This window comes from Tenrec ecaudatus, chromosome 6 (genome assembly GCF_050624435.1).
Source record: "Tenrec ecaudatus isolate mTenEca1 chromosome 6, mTenEca1.hap1, whole genome shotgun sequence".
In the NCBI taxonomy this organism is placed as follows: Eukaryota; Metazoa; Chordata; class Mammalia; order Afrosoricida; family Tenrecidae; genus Tenrec; species Tenrec ecaudatus.
The window spans coordinates 8,439,674-8,460,587 of NC_134535.1; the positions used below are offsets into that span (position 1 = coordinate 8,439,674).

At 48.3% G+C, this 20,914-nt stretch overlaps 1 protein-coding gene across 1 annotated transcript in view; it reads right to left on the reverse strand.

The window, feature by feature from the left end:
- Nucleotides 1-1,639: 1,639 nt before the first annotated feature.
- The window catches only part of FAM227A (family with sequence similarity 227 member A), a 64,048-nt gene continuing 44,773 nt past the window's right edge, over nucleotides 1,640-20,914 (reverse strand). Inside the window, exons 13-17 of the mRNA XM_075553566.1 lie at nucleotides 19,121-19,278; nucleotides 15,132-15,284; nucleotides 10,208-10,346; nucleotides 9,111-9,217; nucleotides 1,640-7,070 (exon numbers count right to left, since the gene is read on the reverse strand). Coding sequence (XP_075409681.1) covers nucleotides 9,149-9,217; nucleotides 10,208-10,346; nucleotides 15,132-15,284; nucleotides 19,121-19,278 — 519 coding nt within the window. The 3' untranslated portion in view covers nucleotides 1,640-7,070; nucleotides 9,111-9,148. The remainder of the gene's footprint in view (nucleotides 7,071-9,110; nucleotides 9,218-10,207; nucleotides 10,347-15,131; nucleotides 15,285-19,120; nucleotides 19,279-20,914) is intronic.

A 20,914-nucleotide genomic window follows, 5' to 3' on the forward strand; every position in this document is an offset into this window, starting at 1 on the left:
TGAGAAGTGTTGACAGTGGTGTAGAGAAAGTGGAACCTTTAGGCCTTGCAGGTGAGAATGTAAAATGGTGCACCGACTGTGGGAAGCTCAGATTGTGATCCGAGGATTGTAAATAATAAAATCCAAATCTCAAGGAAGAAACGGTATCACAAGTTAAATTGTGAGCTGTGGGGTGCAGAGAATGGGAAGAGAGTGTATACGGATGAATCCTTTCTTCTCTATATTAAGAAGCCCGGCAGGCTGGGTTTCTGGAGTGGAGGGAGGCCTTGACCCTTGTGAATTGAAGATGAGTCCCAATCACAGTCTCATAATTAATATTGTCCCCATCTATATCCTCCCATATAACTGCTACCTTAAAGTTACCTCTTGCAAGTAGTTGGCTGATTGCTACACCCGGCAGCTTTAACTATAGAGGCAGATAGATGCTATTGCCCTCTGGCTCTGAAGACAGCCACTCCCCCTTACCTGCTCCTCCGATGTACTCGGAGATTTTTAGGATTAAGGTAGCTCATTTGGTGTTACCTGTAATTAGCGGGAATTGCACACCCACCACCACCACCACCACTCCCGCCAGGTGTATATAAACTTTGGTTGGAAATCAATTCTCTCTCTGCACGGCCCTGGCTCCTGAGGTCATGGCCGTCCTGGAGGTGAGCAGTTGCATGCTTTATCCTGTCTGATGTCTCTTGAATTTTACCCCTCAATTACACAACCGCCCCTTGGACCCATTCGATTGTGGGGCTGGTATCCTACAGTGAACACCTGATTTACAGACGGCTGTGGATGACCGCGGGCGCCCACAATCCATTGTCAGGGTCACACACGGATTCCAGCGCCGGTGTTCGTAGGTGAGGCATGTGGATAGCCTCGTTATCAAAGAGCTTTGTACAGGTGATTGCGGTAGATGAAGCTAGGGTAAGGCGCACTATCTTATCGTTTGATCTCCCTTTTGACCCACTTTAAAGTTGTTTCAGCTTAAAACAAAGTGAAGGAGAAATACACATGGATGGGTTAAGCCTCTGGTGAATCCCCTGTGATCATAGACTAAGAACGTGAACGGTGTGGCTGTCTTATCATGTAGAATACATTGGGAAGTGATTACTGAAGACGCGATAAGGCTAAAAATTAACACTATCATTCGATTTCCCTTTTGGAACATTTTAAACTTGTTCTAGTTTTTAATATTTTTCTGCTTTCTTTTCCATTGAGATTTTTATCTGTTTTGCTGAGTTATAGCTGTTAGTTTTTTGGGATATATATATGATCCAGGATAGGTAAATCTATAGAGACACTCACTGAATTAATGGTCCTTTGGGAGTATGACTGGGAGGTTGAGGAGGAAATGGGAAGATATCCTACAGATGAGTCTGAGAATGAAGAAAATGTTCTAAAATTGATTGTGGTGATGATAGTACAACTCTTTTTTATTTTTTAACATTTTATTAGGGGCTCATCTCATACAACTCTTATCACAGTCCATACATATACATACATCAATTATATAAGGCACATCTGTACATTCTTTGCCCTCATCATTTTCAAAGCATTTGATCTCCACTTAAGCCCTTTGCATCAGGTTCTCTTTTTTTTCCCCTCCCTTCCCGGTTCCCCCCTCCCTCCTCCCTCATGAGCCCTTGAATTTATAGATTGTTATTTTGTCATATCTTGCCCTATCCGGCGTCTCCCTTCACCCCCTTCTCTGCTGTCTGGATAGTACAACTCTTATTTGATGTCATTGACCTCTTGAATTGTATGATATGTGAATTATATGCCAATGAAACTGTTATTGCCATTTTTATTATATACCAATTGAAATTTATATGCCAATTGGTATATAAAATTCTAGGCCAATGAAACATTTAACAACCACAATAACAACGCATGGTCACACACACAAACTGGTACACAAATATTCATAGCAATATTGTTTATGACCTAAAAATAAGAACAAACCCAGTGTCCATCATCTGATGAATGGATAAACAACATGTGATATATTGGTACAGAAGGTTATTATTCATGAAAAATAATAAAGACATGATACATGCTACAACATGGATGAGCCTTGAAAATATGCTAAGTAGAGGAAGCCAGACACAAAAGACCATCTGTTGGTATAGAACATGAGATAGTTAGTTTATTGTGCCAGCCTGGCCGATAAACACAAGTGGGATTAGTTGAAGGCGAAGAGATAAATGGCTCAGCGAGCCTCACCTTTCTTGTCTCTCGCTCTTTGATCATCGGACCAGTGTGTGGCTGTCTTGCTTGTTCTGTGCCTCAATTTGCAAGCTACGCTACCTGTGGAACACCTAACCTATGGGCTGTGTCACTGTAATTTGAGGTTCCTTTAAGACCCGCCTCGCTAGAGAATTGGAATGTACATCTCTGGAGTTGGGGATTGACTGTTGGTGACCTGGCTGACGGTTGGTAACCTGCCTTGCTGTTTGCTGCCTGTGCCAGGATAGCCTAAATCTCTCTACAGAGGACTTGAAGGACTGCCAGTGTCTCACAACTCTCTCTTGGGAGTGAGTTGCACTGAGCCATTTGTACTGCTTTATAAATTAACTGTTCATTTCCTGTGTTATACATCTATCTAGCTTTATAAATATAAATATATCATTATTAGCAATCTGGTTTTGTCTTTCTAGAGAACCCTGTCTAACCCAGAACAGGAAAATGCATAGAAAGAGAAAACAGATCCATGGTTTTCAGGGACTGGGGGAAGGTAGGGGTGACTGCTTAGTGGGGATTGATGACGAGAACTAGACCGAGGTGAGAGTTGCTGACATGGATAGAATTGCATTCTTTGAAAAGATACGGGGCCTGTGACTTTGCTTGGTAATAGGTGGGTCCTAATCCCCTCTGAAGGTTCCCTGGTGGCTCAGTGATTAAAGTGCTCAACTGCAAACTGACTACAAGGTGGGCTGTTCAAACCCACTGCCTGATCTGCGGGAGAAAGAGGCGGCAGTAAGCTTCTGCCAAGATAGCAGCCTCGGAAACCCCGCTGGACAACTCGGATCGCGATGAGTTGACATCAGTTTGAAGGCAATGGGTTTGGTTTGGGGGTTTAATCCCATCTGAGTGGAGTCCACAAAGAGGAAGACAGGGGAGGGAGGGAGGGAGAAGAGTGGTCATGTGACTATGGAGGGCAGATGTCGCCAGTGAAGGCATGCCCAGGGTGTCAGGCAGCCACCAGAAACCAGGAGACCAGCATGCGCGATCTCAGAGCAATGAACATGACCTATATGCTGCCTTGGACACCACTTCCCCAAGTGCACATTTCTGTTCTTCCCGGCTCTTCCTGTCGTGGTACTTTGTAACAGCCCTAGGAAAGTAAGGGGCGAGACATTGTGGATATACTTTGTAACAGCAAGGCGCACCTTGTAAAATAGTTACAGTGGTAAATGTTATGTTATAGGCATTTTGCCACAATAATAACAATCAGGGCCATGGGATTTTAATTTAATCTCTTCAAGCTGAACATCTGAATTTCCTTTCTTCCATGCTAATACTAGGTCTTAGCAATACTGGGAATGACAAAATTAGAATATCATGCAATTACTCATTTGCTTTATCCCACATTACAAGTAAATGCTTTTTAAATGTTAGTTCCCATCCGTGGTCTGAACCCTCCCCCTTGTAAAGGGCAAATAATTCTTCCCCATAATTTTCCCTTCTGTAATTTGCAGAGGGTAGACAGATCTTCTCAGCTTTAACTTCCTAAGAGGCCTGTGGTTATGAGTTCTTAGTAATTTCCGGAAAGGGTCTGTCCAGACACAAGCTATGCAAAGGATGTCCTGGCAGACAGCAACGGGGGTCAGTTCTGGACCCCGGAAACGAGGAGGCCCTTTTTTCTGGGTGTGGGGTAGCAGTGAAGACCAATGAGCCAACAGACAGTAAAAATCCACTCTCACTAGGAGCCCCTGGGAGATGCCAAAGGTTAATGCACTTGGCTGTTACCTGAAAAGTTGGAGATTTGTGTCCACTCAAAGTGGCCTTTTTCCACCAGGAAAAAGGCCTGGTGGTCTACTTAAAAAATGAAAATAAAAAGCCACTGAACACCCATAGTTCTCCTCTGACACACGTGGGCTAGCTATGAGTCAGCACTGACTCAGTGGCAACTGCTTTAGGATAATTGCTTCCACAACGGGGGTGCATGAGATGATGATATGCCTGGGGAGCATTCGGGAGGGGCAGATGGGCCAACCTAGGCAGTGGTGCAGGCATGAGTGACACTGGGAGTGATTGGGAGCTGATTGACTGGACGGCAGTGAGAGCTCTGAGAAGCGCCCATGTGAATGAACAAGCGCCATTGCCATGAGACCGGAAGACCTGGATGGTGCCCGCCAACCACCACTGAACACTTTTATCCCTATACCAGAACCTGATCCAAAGGGGGCAAGCACAGAGCAAGATCTCAAATTCTCATGGAACCCACGCTTTCTGGAGATGCCGAGGCTGACCGAACCCCAAAACAATCGCCCTGAGATCATCTTTAAGGCTTAAACCAAAAATACCTCCTGAAGTCTTCTGAAAACCATTGTTACGATCTGATAACCAGTAAAGCTCGAGCTCTGGGTACTGTGCTCTTTGAAGAACCGTGGCTGTGGGATCCAAGTGCCGGCAGCCACTCAAAATGTCAGCCAGGAGCCTTAGAGGTAGCCCCGAAGTCTTCGTAAGACCCTTGTTGCCATGCTAGAAACCATCACTCAGCTGAACTAGGAGAGAGAACATACCATACGGTGTTGTGCGGGTGGTCGGTACCCAAGAGGAGAAGGTTACAGTTTCTAACCACAGCGCTGGGCGAAATGCACTGCGCCAGGACCTTTGTGCGAATCATCTCGCACGACCACCCGGAGAGCCCGCCTAGGCAGGCGTTCCATCTCCATGCTCTAGAAACTGCGTTCCGCAAGGCCAGGGCATGGTCCTGCGTGTGCTGGGCAGGGCAGGGATGCAAAGCTCAGGGCAGCACGGCACCCAAACAGGAGCTCCTTCCCTGTGACCTCGCTCTCTTTCCCAACGAGTCACCTCGGGTTGTCCTTGCGTATCCGTGGGAGGCACCTACTCGATGGGTGGTCCAGGTGTTCAAGTACCACCGACATTTGACATGTCCCCCCTCTTGGCTCGGCCAGATTGTGTGGTCAGGGGCCAACAAGGCAATTCTGGTGCCTAAGGGCCCCAGGACACCAATCCTAAACACCGCTCAGCCCCGTGCCGCCTTCACCACGTTGCTGCGTTTGAGCCCATCATTGCAGGCCCTGTGCCCATCCGTCTCGGGGAGGGCCTTCCTCTTTCCACGGCCCCTCTACTTTACCAAGCAGGGAGGCCTTTCCAGACGGTTTCCAGGATACGAGAAAGCGTCTCCACAGCCTCACTTTGGAGGTGCATTCCTGGCTGCGCTTCCGCCAAGAGACTTGTTGGGCGTCCTGGCAGTCCGTGCCGTTGTCCACATTCTTTGCTAATACCGTGCTACGAAAGCATCCGTTCTCCAGTCTTCCTGACGCATTATCCAGTTCTCCCGGGCATGCGAGGCGACGTTGGCTTGGGCCAGGGGCGCCTGTGTCCACAAAGTGACACAGTGGCGGCAGACTTGCCCAGTGTGACACGCTGTTTGTTTTCTTGACGGCTGCTTCCCTGAGTGCGGATGACGGGTCCCAATAAAAGGAAATCCTGTCCGCGGCGCTATTTTTTCCCTGTATCACGACAGCGTACAGTCTTGGTTTCTTCATCTTGAGCTGTCATCCACACTGAAGGCGGCAGCCCTTGATCTTCACCAGCAAGTGCCTCAGGTCCTCCTCACGTTCAGCACGCGAGGTGGTGACATTGCGTATCGCAGGTTGTTGGTGAAACTAACTCGGTCCCGACGCCACGTGCGTCTTCGTAAAGCCTAGTTTCTTGGGTTACTTGCTCAGCACACAGACTGAAGGAGTAGGGTGAAGAGACACAAGTGTTCGAACAAGTGCTTCTAGGCCTACGTGCCGTTCCACGTGAGCACAGCGGGCTCTTCCTGAATTCCCGTTTTCTGCAACGTGATCCACAGTCTGCTCAGTGAAATGCTTCCCACACTCAATGAGACGCAAGTCAACATCTTTCTGGTGTAAGGTCTCTTTCTTGCCGAGGGCACCCGGGAAGACTGCCTTCACCTCCTTCCGTTTTGCTCAGATTCCACCCAGCTTTCCATCCAAGTGCCAATATGTTCATTGGTGCACACATTCTTCTCTCGCTTTAGAGTCTGGGGCCAAGTCTTTACTCACCTCTGGAACCACAGGTGTTGAAGAGGGGTGGCCCGGAAGGCTGGCCCGCCTTCTGTAAGGCCCACGTCCTTCCAGTGAGAGGCAGGAATGCCCACTCAGGTGGAGAGTGGGGTGGACAGGAGGGTTAGGTGAGATTACATCTAAGGAGACTCTCCCAGAATACCCAGCACATAGCAAACGCAAACCAAGAATAAGCCCCCCCATAAATGGCATCGCTTATGACGACTACTGTTAGGTTGTCCCATAATGTTGTCAAGAACCCTTGTGGCACAGTGAGCTAGGCATTGGACTGCTAACCGCAAGGTCAGTGGTTCAAGCCCAGCAGCCACTCCATCGGAGGGAGAGAAAGCTGTGTGCTATCATCAAGATTTAGTCTTGTGCACCCCATGGAGCACTTCTACTCTGCCCTACGGGGTCACGGAGAGACAGCGTGGACTCGGCAGCAGTGCAGGACAGTGCCGTGTGCTCCACCGGGTTATCGCTAACAGCCAACCGAACGGAAGAACCAGTGAGTGCGTGAATGAAGGGTCTTCATTCCTGTTTGTAGGCCAGCCTTTGGCCCAGGGCAAGAGTGACCTTTCCCAGGCTGTGTCTTCTGGCCTGGGAATGGTTAAAGGGGCCTCTCTTTGCAATGTGCCCTTCTCGTTTCGCCATGCTTTTCTCCCCGAGATGGCAGTCGACACCGCGCACAGGCCTCCTCTAGAAGCCTTCTCCTGTTCTGGGCCAGGTTTCCTTCAGGTATGCTTGAAGACGAGAGGCCCAAGAGGATGGCTTTTTGACTTCTTGGTGGCCGTCTCCTCTCTGGGGGTCCAGGGGCTGAAGAGGCATCAAAACACAGTCAGAACCAGGCTCGAACATGGGACCAGTGGTGAGCATAGCACAGGACCCTTCTGCTGTGCTCAGGGTTGCTATGGGTCGGAACCAGCTCAATGGCACCTAACCACAATTGCTGAGTGAAGTCAGTCAATCACAAAGGGACAGATGCTTATGAACCCACTGCTCTTAAAAAAAAAAATCAACATCAATAAAATGATTTTTAAAAAATCAAGATAGAGGTTTTCACATTAAAAAAATAAAACAAAACTCACAAAACCTATGGGGTTCTTGGCCACACGGGTGGTCACACGAGTCAGCATCAGCCCCCCTGGTTGAGCTGGCCGAAAGCCCCACCAGGTCCTCTTTGTAACGCGCTTCCCTCGTGCTCAGCTCAGGACGGAGAGTCAATAAGCGGTGGGCACTGTTGTCCTATTCGAGACCGGGATGACTCTGGGTCATATTTTAAGTCCATTGAGTGAGTCAGTGAGTGAGTGAGTGAGTGAGAAAGTGAGTCAGTGAGTGAGTCAGTGAGTGAGTGAGTGAGTCAGTGAGAGAGTGAGTCAGTGAGTGAGTCAGTGAGTGAGTGAATCAGTGAGTGAGTCAGTGAGTAAGTCAGTGAGTAAGTCAGTGAGTGAGTGAGTGAGACAGTGAGAGAGTGAGTCAGTGAGTGAGTCAGTGAGTAAGTCAGTGAGTGAGTCAGTGAGTGAGTGTGAGTGAGTGAGTCAGTAAGTCAGTGAGTGAGTGTGAGTGACTGAGTGAGTGAGTCAGTGAGTAAGTTAGTGAGTGAGTGACTGAGTGAGTTAATCAGTGAGTGAGTGAGTGTGAGTGAGTGACTGAGTGAGTGAGTGAGTGAGTGAGTGAGTCAGTGAGTGAGTGAGTCAGTGAGTGAGTGAGTGAGTGAATCAGTCAGTGAGTGAGTGAGTGACTGAGTGAGTGAGTTAATCAGTGAGTGAGTGAGTGAGTGAGTGAGTTAATCAGTGATTGATTGAGTGAGTGAGTGAGTAAGTGAGTGAGTGAGTCAGTGAGTGAGTGTGAGTGAGTGAGTGAGTCAGTGAGTGTGTGTGAGTGAGTGACTGAGTGAGTGAGTTAATCAGTGAGTGAGTGAGTGACTGAGTTAATCAGTGAGTGAGTGAGTCAGTGAGTGAGTCAGTGAGTGAGTGAGTCAGTGAGAGAGTGAGTCAGTGAGTGAGTCAGTGAGTGAGTGTGAGTGAGTGTGAGTGAGTGAGTCAGTGAGTGAGTGAGTCAGTGAGTGAGTGTGAGTGACTGAGTGAGTGAGTTAATCAGTGAGTGACTGACTGAGTTAATCAGTGAGTGAGTGAGTCAGTGAGTGAGTGTGAGTGAGTGACTGAGTGAGTGAGTGAGTCAGTCAGTCAGTGAGTGAGTGACTGAGTGAGTGAGTTAATCAGTGAGTGACTGAGTGAGTGAGTGACTGACTGAGTGAGTGAGTTAATCAGTGAGTGAGTGAGTGAGTGAGTGAGTGAGTGAGTGAGTCAGTGAGTCAGTGAGTCAGTGAGTCAGTGAGTGAGTCGAGGTATCCAGAAACGTGGGGACCCAAGGACAAGGCTCCCCCTCATGCTTGCTTTTCCCTCCGCCTGGGAAAAACCACAGTGCAGTCCCTTCCCAACTCTGGGAACAGACAGTGTGTCGTGGCCGGCCATGGGCCGCCCTGTTCCTTTTCCGCTGTTGTCATTCGGTGCACTTGGAGTCTAGTGCTGGCGCAGAGCCGTCCAAGGACCATGGGCTGCCAAAAGAACTAACAAGTCTGTCCTGGACGAAGGACAGTCAGAGTGCTCCTGAGAGGGAAAGATGGTGAGACGCTGTCTCACGTTACTTTGGACGTGTCGGGAGAGACCCATCCCTGGAGCGGGACATCGTGCTTGGCAAAGGGCAGTGAGGAAAAAAGGAAGGCCCTGGCTCGATGAATGGACACGGTGGCTGCAACGACGGCTCAAGCCTAAGAACACTCGTGAGGCTGGCCCAGGGGCAGGTGCCTTCTGACCACACAACAGCAAAACAGTGTTGCCATCCTTCCGTCCTTACCTCCCGCAGGAATTTCTGTAGACATCTTCTGATTCTTCTCAAGGCTTTAAAGGATGAAGGAAGGGACTGTACAATCTAGGTTGATTTCTTATCCATTCCTTTTGCACCTGTAGGGATTTAGAAAAAAAAATTTTTTTAGCGAAGACAGGGTCCAAGATGGGTTCAAAAATTCAGGAATGTTTTCAGCCTGTCACTGGACTCCTGAAAGGTACAGGGAAGGAGAGGTTTTACAAACCCACCAATAACCCTGGCTAGGACTCGCCACCTTGCCTACCAGACAAAAAGACCATTTCCCATTTTGTTCCGTTCGGAAGGGGAAATAGGTGGAGGCTTGAGCCCACCCTGAGGGGGCCTTGGAAGAAATGCCTGGTGGTCGACTTCTGAAAAATCAACAACTGGAACTCTCTGGACCACGGCTGTACAGGCACACGCTGCCTGGCCACGAGCCGGGGTCTATTCAACAGCGACTGGCTTGTTTTCTTTTCTTCTTCGCGTTCTAACTCATGGCCTGTGAAACCCGATCAAATGTTCTCTTCATGTGGACAGCTCTCTAGACCAGTGGTTCTCAACCGGTGGGTCGTGACCCCTTTGGGGGTCGAATGACCCTTTCACAGGGGTGGCCCGATTCATAACAGTAGCAAAATGACAGTGATGAAGTAGCAACGAAAATAATTTTATCATGGGGGGTGGTAACCACAATGTGAGGAACTGTATTAAAGGGTCATGGGATTAAGAAGGTGGAGAACCACTGTTCTAGACCATAGATCCCCAAACTTACATGGCCTACCGCCCCTTTTTCAGGAAAAAAAAAAGACTCAGTGCCCCTTGGCAATTAAGGACTTTTATACTATAGCTAGCTGACATCCAAGATAAAGCCTAGGTATCTGCTCCTGTAGTCACCCTCAGGCCGGCCGAGCGCAGACACCTGCTCTCACACCTTGACCTAGAGGCTTCTTGACCTCTAAGAGTGGGTCTCTGCCCAGTTCTCATCTGGGCTTTACATGAACCGTCCTCGGTTTCTGTATTGGGAATTTGTAAGCTGTCCCCAGGTGGAGTTGCCCCCCCCCACCCCGCCCCGTCTTTGACCTTGAACACACCTTAACAGACATTCTGGCTCTGCAGGGGCTTCCTTTGCCTTTCCAGTCAACGTATTCATCCGTGAAAGTCGATGGGGGCACGTATCTGTGGCTTATTTTCTTTTGCTCTGTGGCCTTCTGATTGATCTTCTCTACCTCTCTGAGGAGAGAAACCGCACACACATACACACACACACACACACACACACACAGAGAAAAGATGAGACAAATCAGTGTGATCTCAGGTGGGCTCCCCTCGCCACATCTTTCCATGCTGTTGTTACCTGCCTCCTGGCGCCCCCTATGTGTGCATAGCAGAACTGCTCTGGCTCAAGGCTGTGACCTGTTGGAAACAGATTTCCAGGCCTTTCTTCTAAGGCACCTCTGGGTAGCTTTGAACTGCCAATCTTCCCACTAGCAGTCAAGCCCTGAACAGTCAGTGCCACCCAGGGCCCCCCTTCATAGCTCCAGGGAGGCAAATATTTACAAATTCCTTCATGACAGCTGTCAAAAGCAATCAGCCGACGCAGAGAGCTGAATGAATGCACAGCAGTGGCGCAGTCACTGGGCCCTGCTGAGCACCTGCCAGGTGTCCCACCGGCCTCGGCACACAGAAAGGAGTCAGACAGAGTTCCTGAATTCAAGAGCTGTGCAGGCTGCGCCCAGCCCACGAGTGTCAGGCACACGGACAGCCCCTCCTCGCCCTTTCGTGCTGTGTAGATGTGCCCTCCCTTTGAAGGGCTGGACCAACCGCGACTCACAGCCAATGCTGCATCCCCCTCGCCTCTGCTTGCTGCCCCTGCAGCTTCAAAATCCTGGAAATGGCTTCAAGCTTTTTCTTGCACAAAAGTAAGGCTAACTAAGGACTGTGTGCTCTTGTTCTGACCAATTTATAAGCTCTAAAAGATGCTGTTAGGAATGGCTCTCATCATTCATACTCCAGGGAATGCCCGCACACTTGAAGTAGGGGGCGAGTTGAGGGATTCCGCGTTCTGGGGGAAAGCTGAAGCGCGAGCTTCAAATGTGAGCTGAATTCAAGTTCAATACTTCCATTTGCTGGGTGGCCTTGGGCAGTTATTTAGCTCAGAGAGCCTAGGGTTGGGGTGAGGGCTGAGTTACCACAGCTTATGGACACAGAACGGTGCCTGGTATATAGTAGATGTTCAGTAAATGTCAACTGCCGCTGCTATGAGAGAAAGAGGTTTCAGTGGAGTGTGTTCACAGACAGTCTGGAGACTCCATGGGAATGCAGAGCTGGGGGTCAAGGAAAGACCTCCGGAAGAGGAAATATGCCAGCTGGCTTCGGGTGCGTCCTTCAAGACGAGGCAGGCGGCAAGCATTCAGAAGAGCAATGAGCATGTGTGCAAGTAGCTCGAGATGCTAGCACATCCTTCCATCAGACACCTCTCAGCCACTGCCAAAAGGAGACTGGTGTTTGAACACCAGCACGGACGTGGCTTAAACCCATGGTCATGCCTCCAAGGGGTATCCTTTCCCAGTGCAAAGGAAAAAATGCACGGATGCAATATTCTCCTCTGCTGCTATGGCTTTTTCAAGTCTTCTTCCCCGCTGAAGAATAGATGCATATGTAAATTATGTGAAAGTACCACGATGGCCCAAAGAACACGCAGATCTGTCTTGGAAGAAGTACAGCCGGAATGCTCCTTAGAATCAGGGATGGTAACACTCCGTTTCCTGTACTTTGGACATGTTATCAGAAGAGACCAGAACATCACGGCAAAGAAGGCCATGCTTGGTAAAGTGGAACATTCCCTGCCATGGCATCAGTGCCGACTCCCGGCAACCTGACCCTCCAGGAGGGGGGAGAACCAGCCCTGCGAGTTTCCAAGCCTGTAACTCTTTACAGGAGTAGGAAACCCCGTTTCTCCCACAGAGCAGCTGGTGGCTTTGAACTGCTGACTTAACAACCCTCTGGAGTGCTTAACATGCCCACCTTCATCCTACCTTCTGTGGCACTCCCATTGCAGCAGGCACCCCTGCACGCCCTCTGCGGTGCTCCAAGCTGCCTTGGGCCACACCATCATGGCTTCATGTGAGATCACCCAGTACAACACCATCCTCCCCGGTCCACAACCACCCAACCAGCATCCCCTGCGACGACCATCCAACTTGCCCTCCAAATAACAGAATCCTGGTTCACTAGGAAAAGAGCGAAGCCACAGGAGGATAAAGCGGTCGGCCAGTCCCATAGTGCAGTTAGCTGCAGGCAGTTTGAAGAAGCATTCCTGCGAGTCTCCCATAAAGAGCCCAGTGCGCTTGGACTCCTTGGAAAATGGCACCTGGCTCCTCTAAAACAATGCAGCACAAACAGCAACCAGCCCCAACAACCTCAATAAAAAAACAAGAGAGACAAAAGGCAATGGCAGAAGATGTCCTGAACCTAACAACGTGCATAAAGGAAGCAGACACTGATCTGCCACAGAAAGAAATTTTCAGAATGCTAAGGGCATGCAACAGAACAGCAAGGGGAACAGCAACGAAGTCCCCAGGGACCACCAAAAATAGACTTTGGGGCCAGGGTGTGGCACCCCATCAGACTTGACCAGAAAACACTCAACAGACAGACCTTGAACTATTTACAGGCTTTTCTCTTTTTTTGTCCTTGGTTTGTTGTTGTTGTTTTCTTTTGTTACTTTGTTTTGCTCTGTCTCATTTTGTGTGCTTTTTATGATCTCTGCAGGTCTATCTAGATAAGATAGGCGGGATAAGCATTCTGGAGAAAACAATGTGAGCACAGTTCTGGGTGGAGGGCATGGCAAAGGAGGAGGCAGGGGAAAGAAAGTGGATGTTAACAACCCCAGGGACAATGGAACAACAAGTGACCTAGAATCAATGACGAGGAGGGTATAGGAGACCTGGTAAGGCTTGATCAAGGTCAATGAAACCGAGAGGAATTACTGAAACCCAAATGAAGGCTGAACATGATAGTGGGACAAGAGGAAAGTAAAAGGAGCAAAGAACTAGGAGGCAAAGGACCTTTATAGAGGTCTAAATACAGGCATGTACATATGTAAATATATTTTATATGACCATGGGGAAATAGATCTATGTGCATATATTTATAGGTTTAGTATTAAGGTAGCAGATGGACATTGGGCTTCTTTCTACTCAAGTACTCCCCCAATACAAGAACACTTTGTTCTATTAAACTGGCATTCTATGATGCTCACCTTCCCAATATGATTGCTGAAGACAAAATGGGCATATAAGCAAATGTGGTGAAGAAAGCTGATGGTGCCCAGCTATCAAAAGATATAACATCTGGGGTCTTAAAGGCTGAAAGATAAACAAGCGGCCATCTAGCTGAGAAGCAACAAAGCCCACATGGAAAAAGCACACCAGCCTGTGTAATCATGTGTTCAAGGGATCAGGTATCAGGCATCAAAGAACAAAAAAACTATATCATTGTGAATGAGTGGGAGTGCGCAGTGGAGACCCAAAGCCCATCTGTAGGCAACTGGACATCCCCTTACAGAAGGGCCAAAGGGAGGCGATGAGCCAGTCAGGCTGCAGTGTAGCAATGATGAAATATATAACTTTCCTCTAGTTCTTTAATGCTACCCCCACCCCCACTATCATGATCCCAATTCTACCTTACAAACCCGGATAGACCAGAGGATGTACATGGGTAAAAATAAGAGCTGGAAACACTGGGAATCCAGGACAGATAAACCCCTCAGGACCAATAATGAGAGTGGAGATACCAGGAGGGTAAGGAGAAGGTGGGGGAGAAAGAGAGAACCATTCACAATGTTCTACATATAACCCCTTCCCTGGGGGACGGACAACAGAAAAGCCGGTGAAGGGAGACACAGGACAGTATGAGACATGGTAAATAATATTAATTTATAAATTATTAAGGATTCGTGAGGGAGGGAGGGGAAGAAAACGAGGAGCTGATACCAAGGGCTCAAGTAGGAAGAAAATGTTTTGAGAATGATGATGACAACAAATGTACAAATGTGCTTGACACAATGGATGTAAGTATGGACTGTGATAAGAGTTGTACGGGCCCCCAATAAAATGATTTATAAAAAGAAAGAAAGAAAATAGAATAAAGTAAGAATAGTATAAGAAAAAAATCTCTAGTTGCAGGAGAGGGGCTGTGTGCTCCGGTAATGATTTACAGCCTGGGGAACTCAGAGGAGGGTCCCTGTGCAAGTGGGAATCAACTTGAGGGCAGTGAGTTTGCTTTTCAAAACATCTCTAGTTGCTTCTCTGTTCATTTCCAATTTTTTTGTTTTTGTTGCCCATGTAACATTTAGGGGAGTGTTTTCTTTTTAATTAAATGATCATTTTATTGGGGCCCTTACAACTCATAACAATCCATACATCAATTGTGTCAAGCATATTTGTACATATGTTGTCGACATTCTTTTCTAGACATTTACTTTCTATTGAGCCCTTGGTATCAGCAACTCTTCTACTCCCCTGGTGACCCCCTGGTAAATTATTTTCCTATCTTACACTCGCCGCTGTCTCCCTTCCCCCATGGTTTCTGCTCAACCCCCTGGATGATCATCATGATCGTCTCCCCCTTCCTCCCCTCCTTTCCCCCTCTTCTGGTATCCCTATTCCCATTCCTGTTCCTGGATTCCCTGTGTCGTGAGCCCTTATCTCTTATCTGTACCTGTGCACATGCTCCAGTCTAGTCTAAAGTGAGAGGCAGCACAGGGTCATGATAGTGGGGGAGGGAGGGGGGAGGATGAGATTTTAAACAATTATTATTGCTAGGGTTGTTTGGAGCTTGGTTTGGTTTTTTAAATGACCCGATCTCTGTATTGTGGCGTTTACATCTTGACCAGAAGATGGCTGGCTGCTTGCGCTGCAAAGAGTTGCAGGGCGAGGTGCCCGACTGGAAAGGGCTCTGATGTCGGCCAGGCAACGCCGAAACCATCACGCTGCCTCGGAGCCCCGTACCCACCTTAAGTAGTGGCTTCGCTGCGCCTTCAGGTACTGGTCGAAGAAGTTCCATTCCTTCCCGTGGAGCCAGTTCAGCTTGGTAAGGTTGTCCTTTCGCTTCTTCATGTTCTTCCGGGCCTGGGCCATGACGTCAGCATACGTCGGGGTGAGATCCGTGCACCTCGCAGTCAAGGGAAAGCTCGCTGACAGTGCCGCCCCTGTGCATTGTGGACAGAGCGTGCTCGGGTGCTGCGGGCGTGAGGAGAGGCATGGGGCATCGGGAACTGCCCCGTGCTTCTGGGGGAACGATGGAAATCTGACGGGAAATGCCGCCTGCTGCTTGGGAAAGGAAGGCGCTTCCCCGCCATTGCACAAAGTCTGCTCTCCATCTCCTAAAGGAGAGCTGCCCCACAGGTTTCCTAGGCGGGTCAGGTCCGCAGGTCTTTCTGGCACCAAGTGGCTGGCTGGATTCGAACTACCAACTTTCCCGTTAGCAACCACAGGCTTAACGGTATCTGCGGCCGTGGCTCCTTGGGGGAAAGGGCTTGGCAATACGTTTGACTGTCATCTGCATTTCTCTGTGACCACAGGGGTGGGCAGGAGGGCGCTGGGACTTCTCCTTCAGGTTCAAGGCCTTTCCTGTGTTATATGTCAGCAGAGTCTCCCTCCCACCTCCCAAGGCTCTCTGACTTCCGCTAGGATCGCAGACTGGTCAGGAGTGAGGAACTCTGACAAGGCTGATGTCATCCTCGTCTATAAATAGGGATGGGAACATGGAGCTTATCTGGTGTTTTAAGGAGCCCTGGTGGTTAAAGCACTCCGCTGCTGACCCCAAGGTCGGGAGGTGCGCTCACCAGCTGTTCTATGGGAGAAAGCGGAGGCGTTCTGCTCCCATGAGGACGGACAGTCTTAGGAATCCTAAGGAGCAGTTCTACACTGTCCTACATGGTCACTCTGAGTCAGAATGGACTTGATGGAAGTAGATCGGGTTTGAGTTTGGAGTATAATGTTAATAAAACTGATTTAAAAAAATTTTTTGTACCAAACTTAAAAAAACCAAACGAACTGCCATCGAGTCGATGCCGACTCACAGGGACCTCATAGGACAGGGTAGAGCTGCCCCTGTGGGTTTCTGAGACTGTCGCTCTTTACGGGAGCAGAGAGCCTCGTCTGTTTCCCTCAGAGCAGCGGGTGGTTTTGAACTGCTCGCCTTGTGGTAAGCAGCCCAACACAGAACAACGACATCACCAGGGCTTCTAGTGATACCAGCTGTGAGCTGGCACACGCTTTAGAACCCCTAAGCTCTCGTCACCTCATTATGAGTTTAGCATAACGATCCTTACTTAGGAAAACCCCTTCACACTGCTGCTGAGGCTGAGTCGGTTCCGACTCATTAACAGCCCTATAGAACTTAATGGCCCTAGGGTTTCCCGAACTGTACCTCTTCACAAGAGTGCTTCGGAGTGTGGGCAGGATGCTGAGTCCAAACTGCTGGCCTCACGGACAGCGATCTGATGCTTAACACACTGTGCCACCAGGACTCCATCCTTCCTTTCAGGACGAGTCGATATAGCTAGGGGGTCCGGGTTAACCCACGGCATTGGGTCACGAGGCCAGAAGGTTGCTGACGTGGGATTCAAACCCAGCCCCGTCTGTTCCCCCACCCGGCTTCGTTAGTGACATACACCGTCTGAGAGAAGAGGAGGTTGAGGTGCAGGAAAGCATTCTGCAGACCATAAGGTGCAAAGAAATGCCCAAGCCTCGCCTCTTGCCACCCAGTCAAGGGCAACTCATAATGACCCCATAGGACAGGGCAGAACTGTCCCCCTGTGTTTCCAAGACTGTCACTCTTTCTGGGAGTAGAAAGCCCGGTCTTACTCCTGCAGAGGCTGGTGGTTTCCAGCTGCTGACCTTGCACTTAGCCGCCCAGTGCATAACCCCTGCACCACGGGTTCTCATAAGAAATGTCAGCTGCTAGCATTCTCTGGTTATAAAGGCATTTAAAGCTTGTGGGGATAGAGCTCTGTAGGGCAGGAGAAACAAAGTCCCACCACATCTACTGGGACGCCCCTCCTGAAAGGGAGCTAACTAGCACCCAGTGTCTGCCAGGCCTTTGCCTCTCTGGTCTCTGTGACCTGCCTCAAGAAGAGGGCTCTCTTATTCCCATATCCAGATGGGAAAAAAATGAGACCGCGAGAGAAGATGAAATATGCCTAAGATCACTCCACTGGCAAGCGGTTCCCAAATCCAGGTCTGTCTGATTCCAAACCCATGCTGGCGCCTCCTCTGGTAACCCGCCTCTGTCCTACGGTTCCTTTGGTTTTGTCCAAGACTCCAGACACCCACACACGTCACACTTGTTTTCATAAGACATGAGCTTCTTTTTCCTTCTAAATTCTCGGCATAAAGGCCATCGGGGCCAGGCATCTGCTGACAGGGACGAAGGAAGGGTCTGGAGCACAGTGGTCAAATGTTCCGTTGCTAACCCGAAGATCAGAAGTTCGAACCCATTGGTGGTTGCACAGGAAAAGGACCTGGCACGCTGGTACCATAGAGATGACAGTCTATACTGTTCCTGAGCATCTTGATCAGAGATTCTATAGAAGAATCCTGGTCAAAAGGGGGGCGATGCAGAACAGAGTGTAAAATTCCCTCAGAATCCAGACTTTCTGGAGCCCTGCATACTGGATGAACCCCAAAGCTACTGTCCTGAAATCTTCTCTAAACCTGAAACTAAAAGCATTCCCTGAAGCCTTCTTAGGGCCAAAAAGTAACCTCCCTTGCCCAGTAAACGCAGTCTGCCTTGGCATGGTGCGCTTTGAAGAACTGTTGGTATGGGATCTAATTGACAAGAGCGAACTGAAAGCTTAGATAGGAACTCTAGGGACCCGGGAGGGAGGGGCAGCTCAGAAAAGGAGGCGAAAACATCTGCATAGCTCAATGAATGTAGCCACTGCCACTGATCTGTACACTGAGAAATGGTTGGATTTTTGTTTAATTAGTCGTGGAAGGCCTCTGGTGGCTTTTCTACTCTGTCCCAGCAGGTGTTGTGAGTCAGAGTGGCCTCAAACTGCACGCACAGTAACACCCAGGAGGGTAAGCAAGCAGATGGCGTCACGTGAGATACAGACACCAGCGTTTCCTGATAAACACACTCCGGGGTCATTTGGAGCCTCTAGGAAGCATTATTTCATTTCAAACGATGCTAGAGTGTATCTAGCCCATTCATTCTACAGGATGGGAGAGAAAACATGAGTTTGCAATAGGGAAATTTGACTTGCCCGGAGTCCCGCAGCCAGTTAATAAGGTAGATTTTGATATAAAAGGAGCCAGATTTTAACCTTATTGGTGGCCATCTGTGGCAGTTACATAATCTGGTGTCAAATTAAGACTATTAAGAGTGACGGAGTGGAGTTTAGCCTGTCAATCATGTCATCGCTTGATGACCTCATTCGGAGGCACTACGGAGATAAATAGCTTGCTGGAGGGCAGACCTATCCACTCTCTACTTTGTCTCCCTGTGAGACTTTCCTGTGGACAAGCCACATGGAGCGACACTGATGGACCCAGAGCCATGGAGCTGAAGGAGCGACGTGGAGGCCCACACCAGCGCTGAGATGCTTTCACTGCCACTGGGCCCACAAGACCTTCCACCCACTGGCCTGTGATCTTCTTGCATTCAACGTCATTGCATGAGTTGTGTGAGTGTGAAGAGGAATTTATAGACTGGTATGGGACATATGGGCTAATATCAGACTTATGGACTTGACTGGGCTGGGAGATTTTCCTAAAGTACAATTACTCTTTGATCCAAACCTCTTTCTTCTACACATATGAGTGTCTATGAATTTGTTTCTCTAGTCGGCCCATGCTAACACACCGCCCTGTGGGACACCCACTATGTGCCAGGTGCTATATTGAGGGTTGAATCCCTCTTCCTGGTCCTGTTTCTGGGGAGGGGAGGCAGAGGCCTGGAGGAGCACAGGCCCCTCTCGGAGGTGACAAGGATATGGGATGCTCCTGGTCTTCTCCCGCCTGACTATCAGCACGTCCTTGCCGTGGTGCCGCAGGATGGCGTAGTTATGGAGGAAGTACACAATCAAGGGGCTCTTCCCATAAATGTTGAAGTAGTTCTCGACCACCTCGGGGCTCTTGCAGGCTGGGTGAGACTGGGGAGAGAAAAAAAACAGCGGAAAGAAATCAAGGAGGCTGCCGTTTTTAATAGCAAGTACAAGGGGGCTTCAAAATGTTTGTGGGAAATGGGATAAGCAGATGGTGGGATTTTTAAAAGCAGTTTATTGTCACTCCATCCACATGTGATACAATTCAATAATTCAGTCACATCAAGAGTTGTACAGTCATCACCACAATCAATTCTAGAACATTTTCTTCTTCCCTGTATTCCTTGTTATTCATGTACTTATTTTCTATAATTCATGTACTTATCATTCATGTACTTATTTTCTATCATTCATGTACTTATTTTCTATAATTGTGGCAAAAATATACCCAACAAAACATCCTCCAATTCGACACCTCCTAATGTGTAATTCAGTGCCATTGATTACACGCTTCGTGCTGAACAACCGTTATTGATAGCAGATATTGGCTGTTTATTAAGAAACAACAAGACACTCTCAACCGGTAATCTCGTAACTCCAGTGTTAGGATGCTATCTTATGAAGATGGCTTACCATAAAGGTGCTACGCTGTTTACTGCAGAGAAAATGCTCTCTACCAGGAGTTGACAGAGACCTAAATGCCCAAGGAACTGAAACCAATCATATGTCTTCTCATAGCAATCAGGCAACTCTTGCCTGATGTACACAGAGAACTGACAACTTAAAAAGTATTTCAGACAAAACAGATAAATTTAAAAATCAAGATAGGAAAATCCTTTCCCTCTCCATGTGTTCTCTTTTTACTCTGTTGATGCACATAAGTAGTAGTGCATCTGGTAGGTCCCAATCATCTAGTTTGTCCTCTAGTGCATCTATTTCCTTTATTATATTTGTCAGTCTGTCTATGCACTGCAATAGGGCTATAAAATGTGTCCCTATTTTCTCACTGGTGATCTTTATAGCTCTGATGTTTTACATTTAAGTCTTTGATCCATCTTGAATTCCTTTTTTTTTTTTTTTAACATGGGGCTAAGTATAGGTCCTGTTTCATTCTTCTACAGAGGGAAATCCAATTTGCCAGCACCATTTGTCTAAGAGACTGTCTATTTACCATTTAATGTTCTCTGGCCTTTTGTCAAAGATCAGTTGCCTGTAGGCTGATGAACTTACATCTAGGTTTTCTATTTTGTTCTATTTGTCTTAGTCTCTGTATCTCTTGATGTATCAGTACCAGGTTGTTTTAATCCCGTGTAATAGGTTTTGAAGTCAGTAGGTGGTAGGCCTCCTTCTGTATTCTTCTTGAGAAACTCTTTGCTTATCCTGGTTTCTCCGCTCTCCATATGAAGCACAATGATATCTTTACAACAGTAAGTCTTCCTATCCACGAATATGGAATAGTCTTCCATTTGCATAGCACCTTCCATGCAATAGCTGGGTCTCATAGAGTGGTGCTCAGTGGTCCACCTCCTTTCTCTCTATCTCCAGAGAAAATCTCCCAGCCCTTTCAGCATCAAGGACCATCCACGTTGGGCCTCCAGTTTCCCCATTTTAGAGAAGGAAGTCAGGAAAGTCGACTTGCTCGAGAAAGATGGCTTGTGAGAGGTAAAATCAAAACTTGAATCCATGTGGGTCTACCTTTCCCACCAGGCCTCCCTCCTCCTCAAACCCTGAACTGCTAAACATG